The sequence below is a fragment of the Passer montanus genome, unplaced genomic scaffold, assembly GCF_014805655.1.
Source record: "Passer montanus isolate IOZ18808 unplaced genomic scaffold, ASM1480565v1 scaffold4, whole genome shotgun sequence".
NCBI lineage: Eukaryota > Metazoa > Chordata > Aves > Passeriformes > Passeridae > Passer > Passer montanus.
Window position 1 is genome coordinate 4154393 of NW_024368818.1, and position 18800 is coordinate 4173192.

At 35.6% G+C, this 18800-nt stretch overlaps 1 protein-coding gene across 6 annotated transcripts in view; it reads right to left on the reverse strand.

Moving 5' to 3' along the window:
* Nucleotides 1-18800, reverse strand: part of SGCG (sarcoglycan gamma) — a 106952-nt gene that overhangs the window by 31847 nt on the left and 56305 nt on the right. For all 6 annotated transcript variants that reach the window (XM_039718765.1, XM_039718762.1, XM_039718764.1 and 3 more), the window contains 2 exons: nucleotides 10460-10561; nucleotides 6732-6819 (listed from right to left, as the gene is read on the reverse strand). In XM_039718765.1, coding sequence (XP_039574699.1) covers nucleotides 6732-6819; nucleotides 10460-10561 — 190 coding nt within the window. The remainder of the gene's footprint in view (nucleotides 1-6731; nucleotides 6820-10459; nucleotides 10562-18800) is intronic.

Sequence of the window (18800 nt, forward strand, 5' to 3'; positions counted from 1 at the left end):
CTCCTGTTTCCCCTTTTTCTCTCAGTTTTCCTTTTATGCAACAGATGAAACAATTATGTCCTCTCAGATCAAAGTAAAAGTGCCTTACTGTCACCACTGTTTATACTTTGTTGTGATCTGTGATTGAACTCAAGTCTAGAGATCTTAAAAAATTGGTCACCTTTTCTCATAGGCTTAATGAATCCAAATTTTGTTACATGATGAAGAACTTCAACAGGGAAAGCTGAAACACAGTCCTCAGACAGATAAGGTGAAAAGCAAAATACTAAAGGAGATGAGGCATGATAATATGAAACCCTGTATGCAGACAGGATAGCTGATCTGTCTGTCTCATTCCTAAGTGAGTACTTTAACTACTTTATCATCTGTATAATGGATATTCTTCTTCCCCTTTTCCTCTTTTTTTAAAAAATAAAGAAAGTCGTGAGTGTATTTTCATAAGGTCAACTCCTGCACTCTGTTTCAGCACTATCCAAAGTCTACCTACTGGATCTGGGCAGAGGACAGTGTGAGAGGATCAGCTGGACAGATGGGGCATGATTCACTTGACAATATCGCTGTCTAGTACCCTTATACCTTCTTTTGTGTTCTCTGCCCGGCCTTCAGCTTATTTCAGATGTCCTAGAGTGTCTAGGACTCCTATATCAGACCAGAAAGTCTGACATGGGGTCTGTAAGCAACGTGAGCCCTTCCAGCTTGTCAGCTGAAGACTGGGCAAGATGGAATCACAGGAGAACGCAAGCCAGAGGTCACCTCTCTGTGTCCTACCTCCTAACCACAGCAGGGTCAGCTCGGCTGGAAGTTAGATAGATAAAGGTGCTCAGGGTCTTGTCCAGATTAAATTTTAATACCTCTGAGGAAGGGGATTTATCAGCCTCTCTGAACAATCTGTTCCCACAGATAATCATGGAACAGTGGTGATTCTCCTCCACCCCTTCTATCCAGTTGCATTTTGCTTCTCTGCAACCTGTGACCATTGCCATTTGCCCTCCTGCTGTGCACCTCAAATTGGGATTCATGCTAGTGATTGGACAGCAGGAAATAGCCTCAACCAAGAGAGGTTCAGGTTTGATATTAGGAAAAAAGTTTCTCCACTAAAAGAGTGGTTAAACCTTGGAACAGGCTACCCAGGGAAGTGGGTTCAGAAGTGTCCAAAAAATAAGTAGATGTGGCACTTTGTGATATGCTTTAGTTGGTACGGTGGTATTTGGTCCAAGGTTGGACTTGACCTTGGAGGTCTTCTTCAACCTTAATGATTCTATGATTTATTTTGTCTCTAGCCCTCCTAGTATTGGCACCAGTTAGAAGCTCTCCTTAAGCTTTCTCTTCTTGCAGGTTAAACAAACACAACCTCTTCAGACTCTTACACTTCTTGTGCTTCCACTCCCTGGCCATCTGAACCACCCTTTGGGTGTCTCCTCCGCTGGCTCACAGCTCCATCACACCAGAGAGGGCTCCACAGAATTCCAGCTGCAGCCTCCCAGGTGAGGGATGGTGCAGCCCAGTGAGCCCAGTGCTCATTGCCACAAGGCTACACTGCAGGTACATGTTCAAGCTGTCCATCAGGACTGGGAGTGTCTTCTGTAGACGTGCTGCACAAAGATAGGGGCATGGCTCCTTTTTTGAGCCGTAGCTGCCATCATGGTTCGAAACTGCTGTTGCATTTGAAGTGACTAGGATTTTAGATGTATTAATTAAACAAATTCTATCTTACAGTCTCAGTAAATTTCAGCTGCTTTAAGCTAGCCTTTACAAATTCATCTAGCATTAACCAATGCCAAAAATTCCATTATTTTTGGTGCAGAAACTATCCTCACCTTTAGCAGTAACTATTACCTTCCAATTACCACCCAATTACTTATGTTAATAATTACTGTACCACTGAACCCAAAATATATCTGGGATTGGAAATTTAATGAAACTGTTAAAATTGAGAAGGTTATAAAACCTTTAATAATTCCCCTTTTTTAATTTATTTTGAATTATTTCCTCCCATTGGAATGAAGAGACAATGAAGCTACTCAGATAAGTAATTGCTCTCTGATGAGGGACAAGTGTCCCCCAAATGGTTATTTTCCAAATAAAAAATGGCTTCCCAAATATTAGTGGACTTTTTTTCAGAGCCAAGCTCTGCAGAATTATGTCTTCTTCTAGACTAAGTGAGAAGAAAAGTGACAGAATAGGATTCAAGTTCCCTGACCCAGGTTAAATTCCCCCTTAATGTGATGCTGTCATATTTAACAAGTTGGCAATGCATGTTATCATAGAATCACAGAATGGTCTGGGTTGGAAGGGACTTTAAAGAATTTGTAGTTTCAACCCCCTGAAATGGGAAGGAGCACCTTCCACTAGATCAGGTTTCTCAAAGCTCCATCCAAGCCTGGCCTTGAACATTTTCAGGGATGGGGCAGCTACAGTTTCTCTGGGCACGCTGTTCCAGTGCCCCTCTACCCTCACATTAAGTATCTGATTAACTCCTAGAGGATGTTTTAATTCTGGCTTAAGTCAGTCTGTCTGACTGTGAACATCATCATTAATTTCTTCATAATGATTATCACATTTGGGGACAGGGTGTGCATATCTTGCTATGGGAAGCATCTTACTCTACATGGTGCTTAGACCACCAATGCTATTTTTTTTTTCAGAAGAGGATACTTTGAGTCTAAATATTAAATTGTATTTTCATTTGCTTAGCTAGCTCTCATTTAAATGTATCTTGAATATTTCTTACTGTTTTCTGCTACTTGTTTTAATTCTTTTCAACATGATATACATTCAAATACTCAAGGGTCTCACAAAAGACTTAAAAGCATTTACATTTAATGCATATTAAAAAGCATGTGCATTTAATGAATATTCTCTTAAAAATGGGAATTGGTTAAAAAGTCTGTAAATGTTTTAGCTGTCACCTGTCACTCTCTCAATCTTATCTATCTAACCAAATTTTACTTTAAATAAACTAGCATGTATGTCTTTATATGATCAGATTCACTGATAGTTAAAATTGTTATACTTAAGGAAGTAAACATTCCTACTTTAATCCCCTTCAAATAAATACTCTAAATTCTTGATCATAGGAATACTTAATCACCTCAAAAATACTTCAATGAATTTTCAGATTTATCCTTCTATTAATTGCTCCTGTGTTGTATCTTCCTTCCTTATGGCCCAGCTGGACAGCAATTAAAGTTGTGCAAATAATCATCCTGCAGACAAAAGATCTTCAAGTAATACATTCTGCCTTTTATCTTAAAGATAAGAAAGAATTTGTTTGGACAAAAATGGGATTTTTAATGAAAGACTTCTGGGAAAAATAAAGAAGGAAAAGCTAAATGATTTTACAGTGTCATTAAGTTTATGAAACTGGCTTCAGGGTTTTCCCTGTGAAAACAAGATCAAACTCTTAGAGTCATCATGCTTCCTTAGCACAGTTTTCTTCCTTCTATGCCTCTTATGAAAAAATATCACCACTTGAAAAGAAATATAAAATGCTGATAAGAAACTCCTACATGATTGGACTTTGGAAAGCAGTAGTTTTCTAAATGGCAATTATCAGTGCTAAAGCAATGTACGAGGTACTGACACGGATCTGTTTCCTCAGAATGTTGTTCCAGTCTGAAAAAAAGAGATAGCACAAATACTCTCATTGTAACAGCTGTTCAGATTAATGCTATTGACAGGAAAATAGTCTCTAAGCAGAATTTTGACTGTAATTCTGTTTTCACACTGCATAAGCCATTTTGGCTTCCACCATATTCCCATGCTTTCTGAGTGAAGCTGATTTCATGCTTAACAATGCAGAACAGCTTCATAATCCAACTATCTAAATAAATTCCTACAAGCTTTAGACACTTTAAACTGAACTCCTGAACTAAGCTACTGATGTTACTATTCATTGGTGTAAAAAACTGAACTAGGATGAGGATTAGCAATCCAGTCTACTGGAATCTGTTCCCACAAACCTTTCATGACTTTGGAAACATCCTTTCTTCTTTTTTTTTTTTTTTTTTTTTTTTTTTTTTTTTTAAGTTTTAATTTTTTTCTTAAATTTTCTCCTGAAAAAGACATATTACAGGGAGAATTTAGGGTCTTCTGTAGGTTGTAACCTCCTTACATAATCCTTGAAAGACAGATATCTTAAAAATCTGGTCCTATTTTTCAGCAGAGACAGTTGTAAACATGCAGCTCTTCACTGACTTATCATCCATGACTGGAACACAACTGCAAAAGCTGACTGTATTATTTTCATCTGCTGATAAGCTGTACATAGAAGCCTATGTTTACTTAGGTAAAACATCATTTACTGTTTGATACCAATGTTGCTCTTAATGATTTGATAATGGAATATATAGTCCATATGTTTCTTTTATACATAAAAAGTTGGACAAGTTTTTTGCACTAAGTTGATTTATTATTGCTCAGGATATAAATCACAAGTGCTGCATTACTATTTTATTCTAGGATTGAATAAGGCTTTGAAGTGGTTAAGAACAGAAATCTTGGAGATCATAATTAGCAGCTTTCTTGGATTACCAAAAAAAATTCTAGATATTTCAATTTTGTAAGTTGATAAGCAAGGTGTAAGAATGACACCTGAATCTTATTCATTATTTTAAGGAGAGGAGCAATTCTAGTGAGAATATTTACCATCTGTTCTGTACACATTGCTGCCTTGCCTATAAAGCAACTCTCTCCACAACTTTCTTAATTCCCTATGACTATCAAGCCTGTACATTTCCAGACTATGCTTTGCTTAGTTTCCTTCCTTGCTGTCTGTTGGCTAACATCTTTCTAAGTCGCATTTCTCCTAGAAATATTAACAAAGTAATATCTTCCCTTAAATAAAGCTCTTATTTCCTTTTATGCCTTGTTGTTTTTTTCTTGTTTATTTGTAAAAAGTAATCAAAACAAAATGGGTATTTTTGTCATCCAGGGGGCCACCGAAGTCAAAAAAGAGTAAAGAAGGTAATTGGTTGTTTTTTTTTTTAAATTACGATCCCCATTATTTTGAAAGTATTATTTTTCTGGCAAACAGTTTTTGAAGTATTTGCATTTAGTGAGGCTTCTGAAAGCAGTGTAATTATGGGTCACTGTACAAAATTCAACATCTATAGCATTTTGATTTAAAAAACGATGTCCAGACAACTCTTCCAAGAGTTATTTCATGCAGATGAACAGAGGGACATGCAGAAGCTTTAAAGCCAGAATGATTGTGTTGGAATTTGCTCACATTTTATGTCTTTTTTGTATACCTGTGATTCCTGAGGGAATGCATAATATGTGCCTATTATCTTCATAGGGGGAATTTCACAGAAGCTCAAATAAAGATTTGTTTCACATCTCTTGTGTGAATTACTTCTGTTGAAGACTGGTATTTAAATCATTCTTAGTAACTTATTAAATTCTTTTAACAGATCATTTGAATCACAATTTTCATGGGTAAAAGGTATTTTTGTTATAATCTTGTGAGAGATGCTATATTATATTGCCATCTCTGGAACAATTCTAAGCTTATCTATAGGACTCCTTTACAATTGCAACTATTCTTATTTATAAAATGACTAGAGTTTTAAGACATAATTCCAGCAGATTGCTAAATGTGGAAGATATTAACTCTTTAGCAAAGGCTTGTGCATATTAAATGAACATGCCACACACTTATTTATTACACTCCTTTTGATAAATACTAAAAAGTATTTTCTTAAGACAAATCATTCAGGTCTTTATGACTGACTGAATTAAGAGAAGGAAATCTGAAAACATTTAAAGGCTGAAGTGCAGTTAATTGTATAATTATACATTTTTAAGGGGAATAACAGGCTCCTTTATATATTTTAAGTTTTTTTTCCTTTTGTTTGAGAACAGTGAAGCTTGCAAAACATTATGTGAACTGAAATGGTAATTCTTCAAACAGGAGTTGTCACAGAAGATACACAGTCTCAACAGCATTAAAAAGTTGCTCATCAATGCTCTGCTGGATCCCAATTTAGTAAACTACTTAAACATATCAGGTTAGGCTACAGTTAAATGAGCAGGAATTTATGCTTTACTGCCTGAGGACCTTGTAAGAAATGCTTTAATAACTTGCTACATTTTTCTCCAATGTCAAATAAAGGTTGACAAATAGTAACAAAGCTAAGAAAAATTTTGTCATAGCTCACCCATACTGTTGCCATTATTGCCTTAAAAATATGACTTAAAGAGTAAGGTCAGCTTATTTTTGCTGCCAAGATCTCTCACTTATATCTGTCTAGAGGTATTGATTTCACTGAATAAACTGATGTATTTTACTGCTACCATAGATAGTAAAAGATATAAATGTCTGAGTTTTGAACTTGAATTTTCTAGAGATGTCTGCTTAAACGTATTATTTTCTGGAATACTAGGAAATACAGAGAGACTCCAGCCATGTTTACGTGTTGAATTTTCTCAGAAACTGATTTGCAACTATCAATAGGTATTTACACAAGGAAAAAGGGTAACTTTTGCAGAGACCTTTCTTGCATAACTCTGCAATAAAGAAGTGCTTCAAATATTTAAAGAATTATTGCTTAACTGAGAAATTGAAAACACACAGCTGCTTTTTACTAAGTGGCAGGTGGACTATTCAAATATGACCACAATAGTAATAAATAATAATGTGTTTAGTGCTTTATATTCTCAAATCTCTATACAAATATTTATTACAATGTTTCCAAAGCAGTGGGCAAGGAATAATCACTCAGACTTACCCACGTTTAATCTGCCTGTGACTTCCCCATTTGAATTGCGAGCATTCACAGTCACATTGTGAGTAGACTGGAGAAGCAGCGATGAGTCCTGAAGTATGGAGAAAGAAAAAAAGTATGTTGGACAGTACAATTAGAATTGTGAACCATTTTCAAAATTTAGTCTAGTGCTGGTATCAACTCAGTCACTGAAAGGTCTTTGCAGCTACAAAACAAAATCCACAGATCTCATCAAGTAATGTGGGCAGACATTTCTGATTACTACAACTACATCAGATTTAAAGTAAGAAAAATAAATAAAGGGAATATGTCAGGAGAACAAAACCTGTGTTACTGGACCAATGAACAAGGCTGCTAACATTTTGTCTTTTGGAAAAGGTGCTTTAGTACCTGTCAGTACATAACTGAAACTCCTAGAAGACAGCCATTTAATTAAGTGTGAGCACTCCACTTTGAGAATTCATACCACTGTACTAACTTGGTGAGAAACATGCCTGTGCATTCTGCTTCCTCAATGGTCCATGCAGTCTGTAGGCTGTGGCCTAATTTTGGCACCTAGAATTGACTCTCCAGGCAAGGAAGCTGTAACAGTGAGTGATGGAGAGAGTGGCAGGCTGACAAGATCAATGCTGACTTTAACAGATGACAGTACAGGTGACTTTCAGGGTAATCATAGTGGCCACTGTGTTTACTTGACATTAAATATCAGAAAATTATCTGGGTACACATGTCTTATCACTCATTTGGATCAGCAAACTGTAAATACACTGGTAGACCTCAAAAAAAGGGGAGGAAGTTTCCTGCAGTACAGGCGCTTTCATACTAAAGCACACTTTGTGTCTGAAGGCCAGGAACTCAGTAAGTGTTAAGATCTCAGATCTCAGCTGCCAAAGATTCAGTATCAGTTGCCAAAATATGTGATATGAACAGAGTATCAGCCTGCTCATGACCTCAGTGGAGATACTCATTCCTAAATAAATGAATTTCTAACTACTGGAATATTATTAAAAGATCAGCCTCCTTCACAGCTATGGCTTCTAGTTATTTTTCTGGACTCACCAGAGACCATGTGGTACCTTGAAGGGCTAACCCCTGAAAACAACCCCAAGGCATGTTTTCATCTCAATTTAATGCTTTAGAGTATGAGACAACCTGAGAGTTTTAAAGACTTTTTATGTGATGAATTTTACTACAAACACTTACTCAGTAACAAAACCACAAACCTGATTAAAAAGTAGTGAAATATGAGTAACACGCAATTTGGACTCAAACTTACACATTTTTTAAAGAAAACAAGCTATCTTACCAGTAAGTCGAAAGGCTCTTTCAAAATAAGTCATTAAGTGAGCAAAAAAATTAATCTCACTTTGTAAATTATATTGGGAAAACATAAAAGCTCACAGAATTAATACAAATAATGAAAAGTCTTAGGAAAAAAGTAGGCCATGTGTTAGAATGAACATTAATGGTAGCAAGCTAGTATGAAGTAGAAAAGGAAGGCCAATAAAGACTGGGGATTGGGTAAATATAGCACATTTAAGTAAATCTGCTAAATGACCCACAAAGCTGGGCATCATTATTACATTTATTTGATTGCCACTGGTTGATTTAAAAATTAATTTAGCAATTTGTGATATCAAATGAAAGTGTGAATAAACTGCACTCTAGACCTGCTGCTGCCACACATGTGGTTTTGCGTAATTAAAATCTAGTAACATATTTAAAAATGCTCATCTTTTATCTTTCCATGAAGATGTTTTAGCAAAGGTGCAATGGTCTTGCCCACAGCTCTTTGTTGGACTCATAATGAAGGCATAAGCTTTTAATAGGCTCCAGAGACAACATAAAGCAAGTAGATTTTCTGCTACATATTTTCTTAGCACTTTGGAGACCTCATTAGGTGAGAAAATCTGTTAGGAGACTGCAAGTAGAAAACTATTAAGGCAAGGGAGAAAGCTGCTTTGAAAACTGAGAGGCGCCCAGTTCTCCAAGACAAACTTAAGAAAAGAAAGATTAACAAATAAGTAATGTTATGAGACTAAACACATAAATGCCAACTCAGGAGACCAAGCTGCAGGAAATTAAGCCTTTAGAGAGTTCAAATATTTAAAAAAGCAAAGATACAAACAAAAAACCTCTGATGAGGCAATTGTCAGTAGGCAGAGAAAGCAGTAGCCTGAAGGCTCTAATTAATGCATGCTACTAATGATCATGACGGATCATTGGACAGCTAAGCTTATATTAGATGCTGCCACACCTCTTTTTCCTATATTGTACTAAACGTATTAAGAGCTGAAAGGAATATTAAGAAAGCACAAATGGTAGCTTAACACTGCACAATGATCCTTGGGACTAGAGGGAGTTCTTAAACATTAGCTGTGGTGGTCTTAAAAAGTTACATGTCTTACTGGATAAACAACCTCAAGGGAAATTCACCAAAGCACATAAATAGTTTTCTCAATGCCTGTGAGGCAGAAAAGAACACAGCATAAGAAGCTAAATGGAAATACAGATATGGTAATGGAATTTCACTGTCTTAATTAAGAGCTGTTCCTGAAACTGGAAATACTTGTTGCAGAAAAAGAAAAGCTCAATATAAACAAAATATGTTAGCATTGCTTAAATTGTAGTAATCAAGCATGTTAACAATCTAATTCTGCTAAATTTATTTACATTTATTTACATTTTCTCTTGCTATAGCAATATATATACACACTAACTTTTTTCCTAGGTTCAGAAAACTCTCATGGCTGGCTATTTCTTCTCAATTACATGTCTGAGGATATGAAAGAGTCATATTTGGCTTTTATTGTCACTGAATAGTAAGTTATTCAATGAAATGTCCCATTGGTTGATGGTAATATTTACAAAACATGAAACTTTATTTTGTGAAATGTTGGACTATGGACAATAATTCTGAAAAATATTTATTTTATTGGCCAGAAGTAGATATTTCCCTACAAAAAATTCACTGGAGTAAGTTTCAGAGTCCCCCTGGATAATTAAAATCCAAATCAGATGCTCTCTTCCTTTTTCTAAACCCACAACTTCCAGACCTTTCCCATTCTCTGTGACATTTGAAAGTTAATCATTTTGATAAATATACGAGTAAGTATGGTATTCCTTTTTCACCTCGCTAGTAATAACAACAACAAACTTTTCTGTCTAGGTGAACTATATTAAATACTAAGTCTTTTCATTTAGACTTGTAAATTTTATATACATAAATAAATAAAAAGCCAGACATCACATGGCATTGTTCTTGAAGTGAAAAGCCTATATATTTTAGAGAAATCGTTAACTTTTCCATTGGGAAAATTTTAAAATAAACCAGAACTCTAAAACTAATTTTAGAGATATTGAAACTATTCTGCAGTGGATGAATAAACAGAACAAGCAGCTTCCTAGGGAAGCCTATATTAAAAAATAATCTCAGTAAAAATAATGTAAACCTTTTATACACTCCTCAAGTTTTAGCATTACTTACATATCATAACAATTATACTACCTGTTTGAGCTGCTTATCACATACCTAAGAGATAAATGTTCATTCTGACAAAGTATCATAACACTGACCTTGTAAAGCGTGCAGAAATATATGTGTATACAAATGTACATGACCATACATATATATATGGGAATTTTTCCTTACATGACAGAAATCATGGAAAGTTCAATTATTCAGAAGTGCATTCATTTTATTTAGCATTTTTGCAAGATTAGCCACTTACCACTCTCGAATGGATTTCTTTGGCATAAAGAGGGAATAAGAATTCAGATTCCCCTTCCAGTCGAAGGCCTTCTTTTGTAACACGCAGGTGTCCCATTCCAGTCTGAGGAGAAGATGTGAGAATTATGCACAATTTACTATTGTTGCTGTATTTATTTTGTGTTCTTTTCATGAATTAAACATTTTCAGAATGTTTAAACATTTTTCAATTAAACATTTTCAGCCTCAAGTCTACTGATAAATATACAAATAGGAATGCATTTAAAATTTTGAGAATACCTTATTTTGTCCTAGGAGTAATTTTCTTGAGAAATTGCAGGTTTCATGAAGTTATTAAACTTGGTTTGTTTTTTTTTTTTTTGGGGGAAGGGGTGGAGGGTGTGGAGTGGAAATAGTGTTTTATAGTCATTAAATGAAAAAGAGGCACATTTGTATTGGCTGTGCTGAAACAGCTTTTGTACCTGCCTTCTAAAAATGTAATGAACAATAAACTTTTACATATGAGTACTCACATAAAAAACCATTACATTAACATCTCAGGGTTCATTCTATCCACAATGTAAGCCTACACAACAGACAAAGAGGGGGTTTTATTTGCTTTCATTTTCAGCAATAACTTCTTCTTAATTAAGTTTTAATTCATTGGCTTAGGTTTTTTTCTCCTTCAGTTGTAGGTCAAGGCTCTATATCTCATTATCATATACCTTTTTCTCCAACACCTGCTTCTCAGTTTTCTCATGCTTTCTTCCTCAGTCCCTCCTGCTTTCAGCCCAATTATTCTTTTCAGCTGATATCTCCTTTCTTTCTTTCTTTTTACTTCCTTTCATCATTATCATAGAAGTGATAATGTGAAAAATGAGTAAGGAATTACTTCAGTAAGTACATCTGAGGATTTGCAGGCTTCAGCTGAAAAATATTTCACAGGTATTTAACTAATTTGTAAAGGATTCACCTGTTTCCCTGACATAAAGAGTGACAGAAAACTTGCTAAAAAAAACCCAAACAAACCCAAAAAAAACCCCTTTTACTTCCTTTCATCATTATCACAGAATTGATAATGTGAAAAATGAGTGAGGAATTACTTCAGTAAGTACATCTGAGGGTTTGCAGGCTTCAGCTGAAAAATATTTCACAGGTATTTAACTAATTTGTAAGGGATTCACCCGTTTCCCTGACATAAAGAGTAACAGAAAACTTGCCAAAAAAACCCCCAACAAACCCAAAAAACCAGCCTTCCACCTAGGCCACATGAAAATATTTCAAGACAACTGCTGCAAACTACAAGGAACAGATGGAAGGGCTATATAAAAAAACAATAAACCCAAAAAAGTATTTTCACTCTGAACAGTTTTCAGGTAGTTCTTGATGTAAGCAGAAGAGATACATAACAGGCCACTGACTATGCATCAATAAATTGTTCATCTAATGAATTATGCTTGCCACCGAGAAAAGTTATCATTGAAGAGATGGTACTTGCTTTCAAATATATGTTCTGACTAATCAGATTATATATGTACATATATAATGCTAAGTAACATTATCAAACCAGCCTTCAATGAAAAATCATAGCTATTTTTTTTAGCAGGCCTGAATGGAGACAAAGAGACAAAGGAGACAAAAAACAAGTTTTGCTTAAATTCCCTAAGGGAAGAAATGTTTCATTCATTCCACTGGAGAGTACAACCACAATTCTTCCTCAACAAGATTTGCTTCAGGAAAGAGGCTTTTAGAAAAGCTATTTATGGAATCTGTTTTTCAGGGTCAAATATTTTACTGTTTTGAAATGTATAATGCACTGACTTTTCTCAGTGAAAACGGGTACGGTTTCCAAATTCTACACCACTGCAAAGCTTTTAAAAAGTGCCCAGTATATACTGATTCATACCATAAGGCAAAACTAAAGTAATACCTATGATTGGCTTTTATAACGACAATTCCTAGCCAGCACTGACTGATTTAGAAATATGTTTTTCTAGCAAAGACGATGTTCCTAACTTGCGGAACATTATAAAGATGCCTAGGTTTTAAGGAAAATACTTGAAAAATCTGATGTGAAATATCAGGATATTCTAAAGAAATACCACCAACAAGTATCTCCTCTTTTATTAACCAAATTTAGGGTCTGATTATTTACTCTGAGCTCATATCTTTTCCCATCAGGTGAAAGTAGTTTATGTAAATAAGTAGCATATCACAGAGTAAGTACAAGAAAATGTCATTGACAAATCTGAAATTTAAGAAGGCAGAGGAAGAAGTAGCAATTAATTCTTGCTCTGAAGCAGACGGGGGAAAATTAACAAACTCCTAGGTGGCAATCTCTCTCCTGCCTTTGGCAGGAATAAATTTTTAGTAAAGACAGAATAAAAAAAAAAAAAGTGGAAAAAATTATGCAATTTACTCAGCACACTCTTTCTAATGCATTCAGGTTTCCCAGCAATGATTATTGTGAAAACGCTATATAGACAAAGAAATGTCTTTGACAAAAAGAATAGTATGTCACATGACCAAACTCAGAACTTTCAACTTATCTAGAAGTTCCTAATTCTTTAGTAAATCCAGTCATATCCCTGAGGATTACTTTAAGTATGTCCTCCAGTATGCTGTATTTTCTTCACCAGATATTTAATTTAAGCACTGATACAAACTTCACATTCTCACATATTTGCCTAACAGCCTCATTATCCATTCTCATTGACCACTTGGGAAGTGCAAACCCAGGGAAATTTAGATTTGCGTTATGCACATAAATGACTATCTGTGAGGACTAACATAAACTTTGTAACATGCATGCAAACAATAAAAATGTGGATTTTATATAATATCCTCACTTCTATTACCTTTGTGACTGCAAACAATTATTATGTTCTTAGTACTACAATATTTGAGCATCTTAAGATTGTAAAAGTACTGAATTATGCAGTACAGAGAGATAGGGGAATTCTATTATGTCCCTTTTATAACTGGCAAATTGAAGTTACATGGAATATAAAATAGAGGGATTTAGAATAAACATCCACCCCAATGCACTGAGATCCAATGCTAAGTTCCATGAAAAGGCAGAGCATAATAGTTACACATAATGTTGTCTCAACAATCACTCTGCTTCTTACATTACCAATTGTTTTTTCTGAGTATTGAGGCTTCCTCAGTGATGAACAAACTTGATGCTTTCTGTTTCAAGGATTTTATTCTGTTCCTATTCAAATAAATGAATAACAAGATTTCTACTGACTTGAGGAAAGGGACCCAATATCAGTTAGATGTGGACTTTGATGCAGTTGAACAACAAGCTATTGCTTAGCGGGGGGGGGAAAGTGCTTCATTAAAGACAGGAAATGTATGGCAAGTCTGGATTCTGGTTATCCTGATGCTGGTGACTGTCACTGCCTGAGTTTGCTTGGCCTGAGCTGTAACACACTGTTGTACACACGGATATAGCTGAGACACATTTTGTAATTACTCAAAGCCCTCAGCAAGGCAGGGACGCAGCTGTACAGCAGGGAAGGATGAAATGGCATCTCTGTAGACAGCAATCAGGTTTTATTGCTGCATGGAGTTGACTAGCGTGGAAACTGCTGGCAGCTGCCAAACTCTTGTGTACCAAAGATGCAACTTAGCATTAGTGTTCACACAGGTGTGACCAGTTTTCATTTCAGAATTGCCTGACTTATTCTAACTGCAGCAACAGGATGTCTTCAACCACAGTAGAAACATTTTTTCATAATTTGAAAATGCTCCCAAGCAGGTAAGTGCTTGGAGAAAGAGACAAAGCCTTCTACCACAAAAATTCCATCTCTGAATCCTTATAAAAGCTCATCAAAAGACTACTTGATTGAGAAGTCCTAGTCTAAAAGACATTTGACACCTAGCTTTTCAGTGAATTATCTACATAGAGATACTCCAAACCAGATGAAATGAGTAGCCACCACTGCAGAATTCCAGGTAATATGCACTGTGTTGTGGAACACCTGGATGGGAGGACCATCTTGGATGTGTTATCATTCTCTTAGACTCTAAACACAGACTCCAGATAACTAGGAGTGGAAAACAAGCAGATGCAGCTATAGGGCTCTTGTACTCATAGTGAGTTGCTCTCAGGTAGCTGAGCTCATGCTGCCTATATGGCATATGGAAGCAAAAGAGCATCAGATGATTTATCTGGGATTTATCTCCCAGGAGTATGACAATGTAGGTCTGCTGCTGTAGGCATGTGGCCCTTCGAAAACAAGCATGGAGGCATGGGGAATATTAATTCAGTTTAAAAATGAGTATTTCTAGTCACCTAAATCTGATCAATAACTACAGCTTTTATTTTCCTACCAACACTGAAAGTGATAGACACTGGCTCACTGTATTTGGTCAATCACTCTGCATATCGTATGTCATACCATATCACATCATATCATCATTGTTTCTGTACCTTCTCAGCATTAGACTCAAATACAGTCCTCAGGCTTCTCTGCATACGAGAAATTGAACTTCTGTGCAGCTAATAGCTGCAGGGGAAGATATGTATTTTCTCCTTTTGGGGAGAGATCTAATACTGGAAAGACAGGCTGACCCATATGCTAGCATAGTTAAACCAAAAAAAATCTCAAAGTTGATTCCAACATTAGTTTGAATACATATTCAATTCAAATCAAGTAGCTTCTGTCTCAGAAGTTAAAAACATGTTTAGTTTGCAGGATCTTCTCCCTGAATATTCAACTTTTCCATATATTAAAAGTCCACACACGCTGTAGTGGCTGAATGAAACCAGTAATGATATTAACTTCAGAGTAGAAAGGATGCAGCATTTCCACTCAGTTAAATCCTTTTCTTTCTTATAGGATCCTTGCATTCTCCTTCCAGGCCAGATCAGGGAAAGACCTCTGCAAGTTCAGACCAAGACATCACTTGTGCCCCAAAGCTAGTTAAATTAATGGCTTTATAGATCCAGCTTCCACTGCAGTACTTCTTGCAGCAATTACTATTTAGAGAACTTGCTTTGCAAACAAGAGTGTACTGTTTCATTGAGATAATAGGACTGTGGGTAGAGATTGTTGAGGAGCAATCAGCAAAACAGGATTGGTAATGAATCTGATGAAACTCTGTTTGACTTACAATATCAATTTTGGAGCAAAGTACGTGCTTGGTATAATAACATTAGTGATGCCTCATCTCATTTTCAGTTGCAAGGACTCTATTTGCTGGGCTCAGACAAAGGTTATCTGACTCATCTGCTTAGATGACAGCGGAGTAATTTCAGTCAAAGACATTGGTCAAATCAGAGCCCTAGGCAACAGCAAGCACTCCTGGTAGTCTCACCTGGCTTAGGACTGGATACAAACCAAAACAGCATTTGTGGACAAGAGTAAAAAGTGTGTATATAATATTTAGAAAAGTAGATGGCCACTTTGAATTCAACAGATTTGTAAGAAAACCAAATTTGCATTGTGCAAATTATCAAACCACTGATAAAATAGGATTCATACTTAAGATGCATATTTTCAAGGTATTTTCAGGTCCTCTTTTATCTTTGTCCAGATACACAGAATAATAACCTTACTAAAAGTATTAATTAAAACAGGTGCTACTCAAAGAGGAAAGAATATAATCTCAAAAACAGATTCAATTTTAGCTTCATTTCCTTGCTGAACAAAGACCAAATTCTGTCTTTGATTCTGTACTGCACAGATATTAAAAAATGCCATTACATCTGGCATTATATCTACTGTGTTAGAAAAACTGACTATGAAGAAATAGACTTCTACTCCCACTGCTACATGTATTTATTCAGGAATTAGGTTTTTATAAGTTGGGTAATTAATTTTATTATATTAACATCTGTAATTATGCAACTTAGCTTAAGAAATGGAATTAAATATTTTCCTTTGGTTTGCAAAGGTTGTCAAAAGGGTTTTCTTAAATCCCGTTCTTAAACTTGCGTGTACACTAATCTCACTGTACTCAGATTTTTTTATAACTCTTAATTAATATTATAAATTGTTCCAACAGTACACTTAAGTGTTCCTCCACACCCTTTTACATACACATAATTTGATTCATAATATAATTCAGAATAGTCAAATGCTTTAAGAAAATATATTTAAATGAGCATATGTATCACTACTGAAAAGTCTTTGGCAACAGCTTCTTGCAGTATCTCAATATCTTTCTATTCAATTATTACTCTTTGCATAAAATATTTAAATATTTGTCTGATAGTGACAATGGGAATGACTTGAGTCTGACTGGAGGGAAACTGTATTTAACTTAACAGAAAGGTTGCAAAATACAGCTGTTTAGGATTATTCAAAATAGAAACTATGGCATGTTCATATTCTGACATGAAAATTTCAATAAAAATTTATGAAAAAATCAATAATTTATTTTATTTAAGTATTAAGGTAATGCAACATTCTCAAAATGGCAATAAATTCCATGGAGGACACACTGTTAATCACAAAATGCATGGAAAGGCAGTACAAGTTCACTAATGTATGTCTTTGGTGAAGAAGATCTCTTGGTCTAAGTGTTTTTTACAGTACATTTTCATTACTGTCTGCTCTGCTTTTAGGTGCTTCAAGTGGTTGAGCATCTCCAATTTAATAAGGTATGCTATTACACAATCTATTAAGTCTCACTGTCAGAAAATGTTAACTGATTTTCAATTAAAACTTTACCTTCTTAATTCATTACATTCCTAGTTTCATATTTCTATATTTCTTTAAGTAATTCCCTCCATCTTCAGTGTCTGAGTTTATCAAATGCTTGAATAGTTGTTTACACAAGTATTTTATTAAAAAATCAGGGTTTTATTTCAAAATACATATTGTATCTATAGATTTAGAGCAGTACCATTACCATGCAACTAACAGTATATATAGTAGGATTATATATAGTTTGCTTTTCAACATGTCTTATTAAATGAACTGTCAACAAATTACTACTGCCTTATGGAAAACTTTGAAAAATAATTTAAAAATTATTTTTTATACTTTTCCTATGTTCATTTTTAATAGGAACCCTAGAAGTTTGGAAGTGTGCTATGTCTGTGATGAAAGTATCTGGGAATGGCTACATGGGCAGAGTACTCCCTAATCAAAAGTAGGCCAAAAGAAGAAAACACCTGTCAATAATATATAGAAAAACCCTCAATGTTTTTGCACAACTGTGGCATTTGCCCTATTTATTCCAGTGCCAGAAATTTATGTACATAACGGAGAAACTAATAGCCCACAATCTATTTTAAATGTGCAGAAACCCTCCCAGCTCTCATTGCCCTTGTCTCTATGTCCAGCTGAGGTACAGACAAAGAGCAGGCCAAACATTTATCCTGTTCCTAGGAAGAACCATGCTTAGGATATGCACTGTTGGACTGGACATTGGGGACTGTTCAACTTGGCCCTCCACAGACCAAGTTACTCCCTGTCATGATAAGGTGACCCAGCGGTTATTCTAAGTCTCAGTGTTAGGACTTGACTTTCTTCTTGTTAGACTTAAACCCAAGTAAGTTTTGATATGGGTGGCAGGAGAACTTGAGATTGAGCACGGATTTGAATTATGTTTGATTAGCAGTACATCTAAAGCTATAAAGACCTGTCTACTTCTCTTACTACACTGTGCTTAAAATTTTTGTCAGAGGAAACTCCACACTAAAGAAAGGCATTTAGTTATCCTGGTAAACACTGTAGTAGCATTATTATCTGTCTTTATCAAAATGAAATACAGTGCAATTTCCTTTCTTATTCCAGGAGATCATGATAGCTGGGGCATTCACTAAAATCCATGGAAAACATGGGTGTCTTCATCAGAGGCCAAAACAATTTAGAAATAATCTTTGGCACACAACTGTTCCTGGTGTTATGATAATGTGGCAGAACCTAAATAATACAATAACTGAATTAATGAGGGGTTTCTGAAAAAGATTTGCTAGAGCCTCAGGAATGGTAATCACCTGAGCAGGTGCATTTTTCACACCTGAGTTTTAGAGACCTAGCACAACAATCCTGGCCTAGAGCTAGTGTGACCTCCAGCCTGAGCCTTGGAAGTTTTGAATGGTACCCCCAAACTGGCATAACCTGCTAATTCAGTGAGCAAACATTCTGTCACGGTTGATTAAGTTTTTGCAAAAGACAGGAGTCAGGACAAGACAACTGCAATCCTTATTACTGCCCTCCATGCAGACCACAACACATTAGCATCTACCTTCTGAGCCCAACTACCCAGGCAGTTTACTTTTTGTACTTATCTGTTTTTCCACTTCTCATGGCTGTAATATCCTCACTAGGATACAGGAATATTGTGGGAGAGGGTCAGAAGCTTTGCTGAAGTCAAGGTAAATTATATATTGTGTCCTC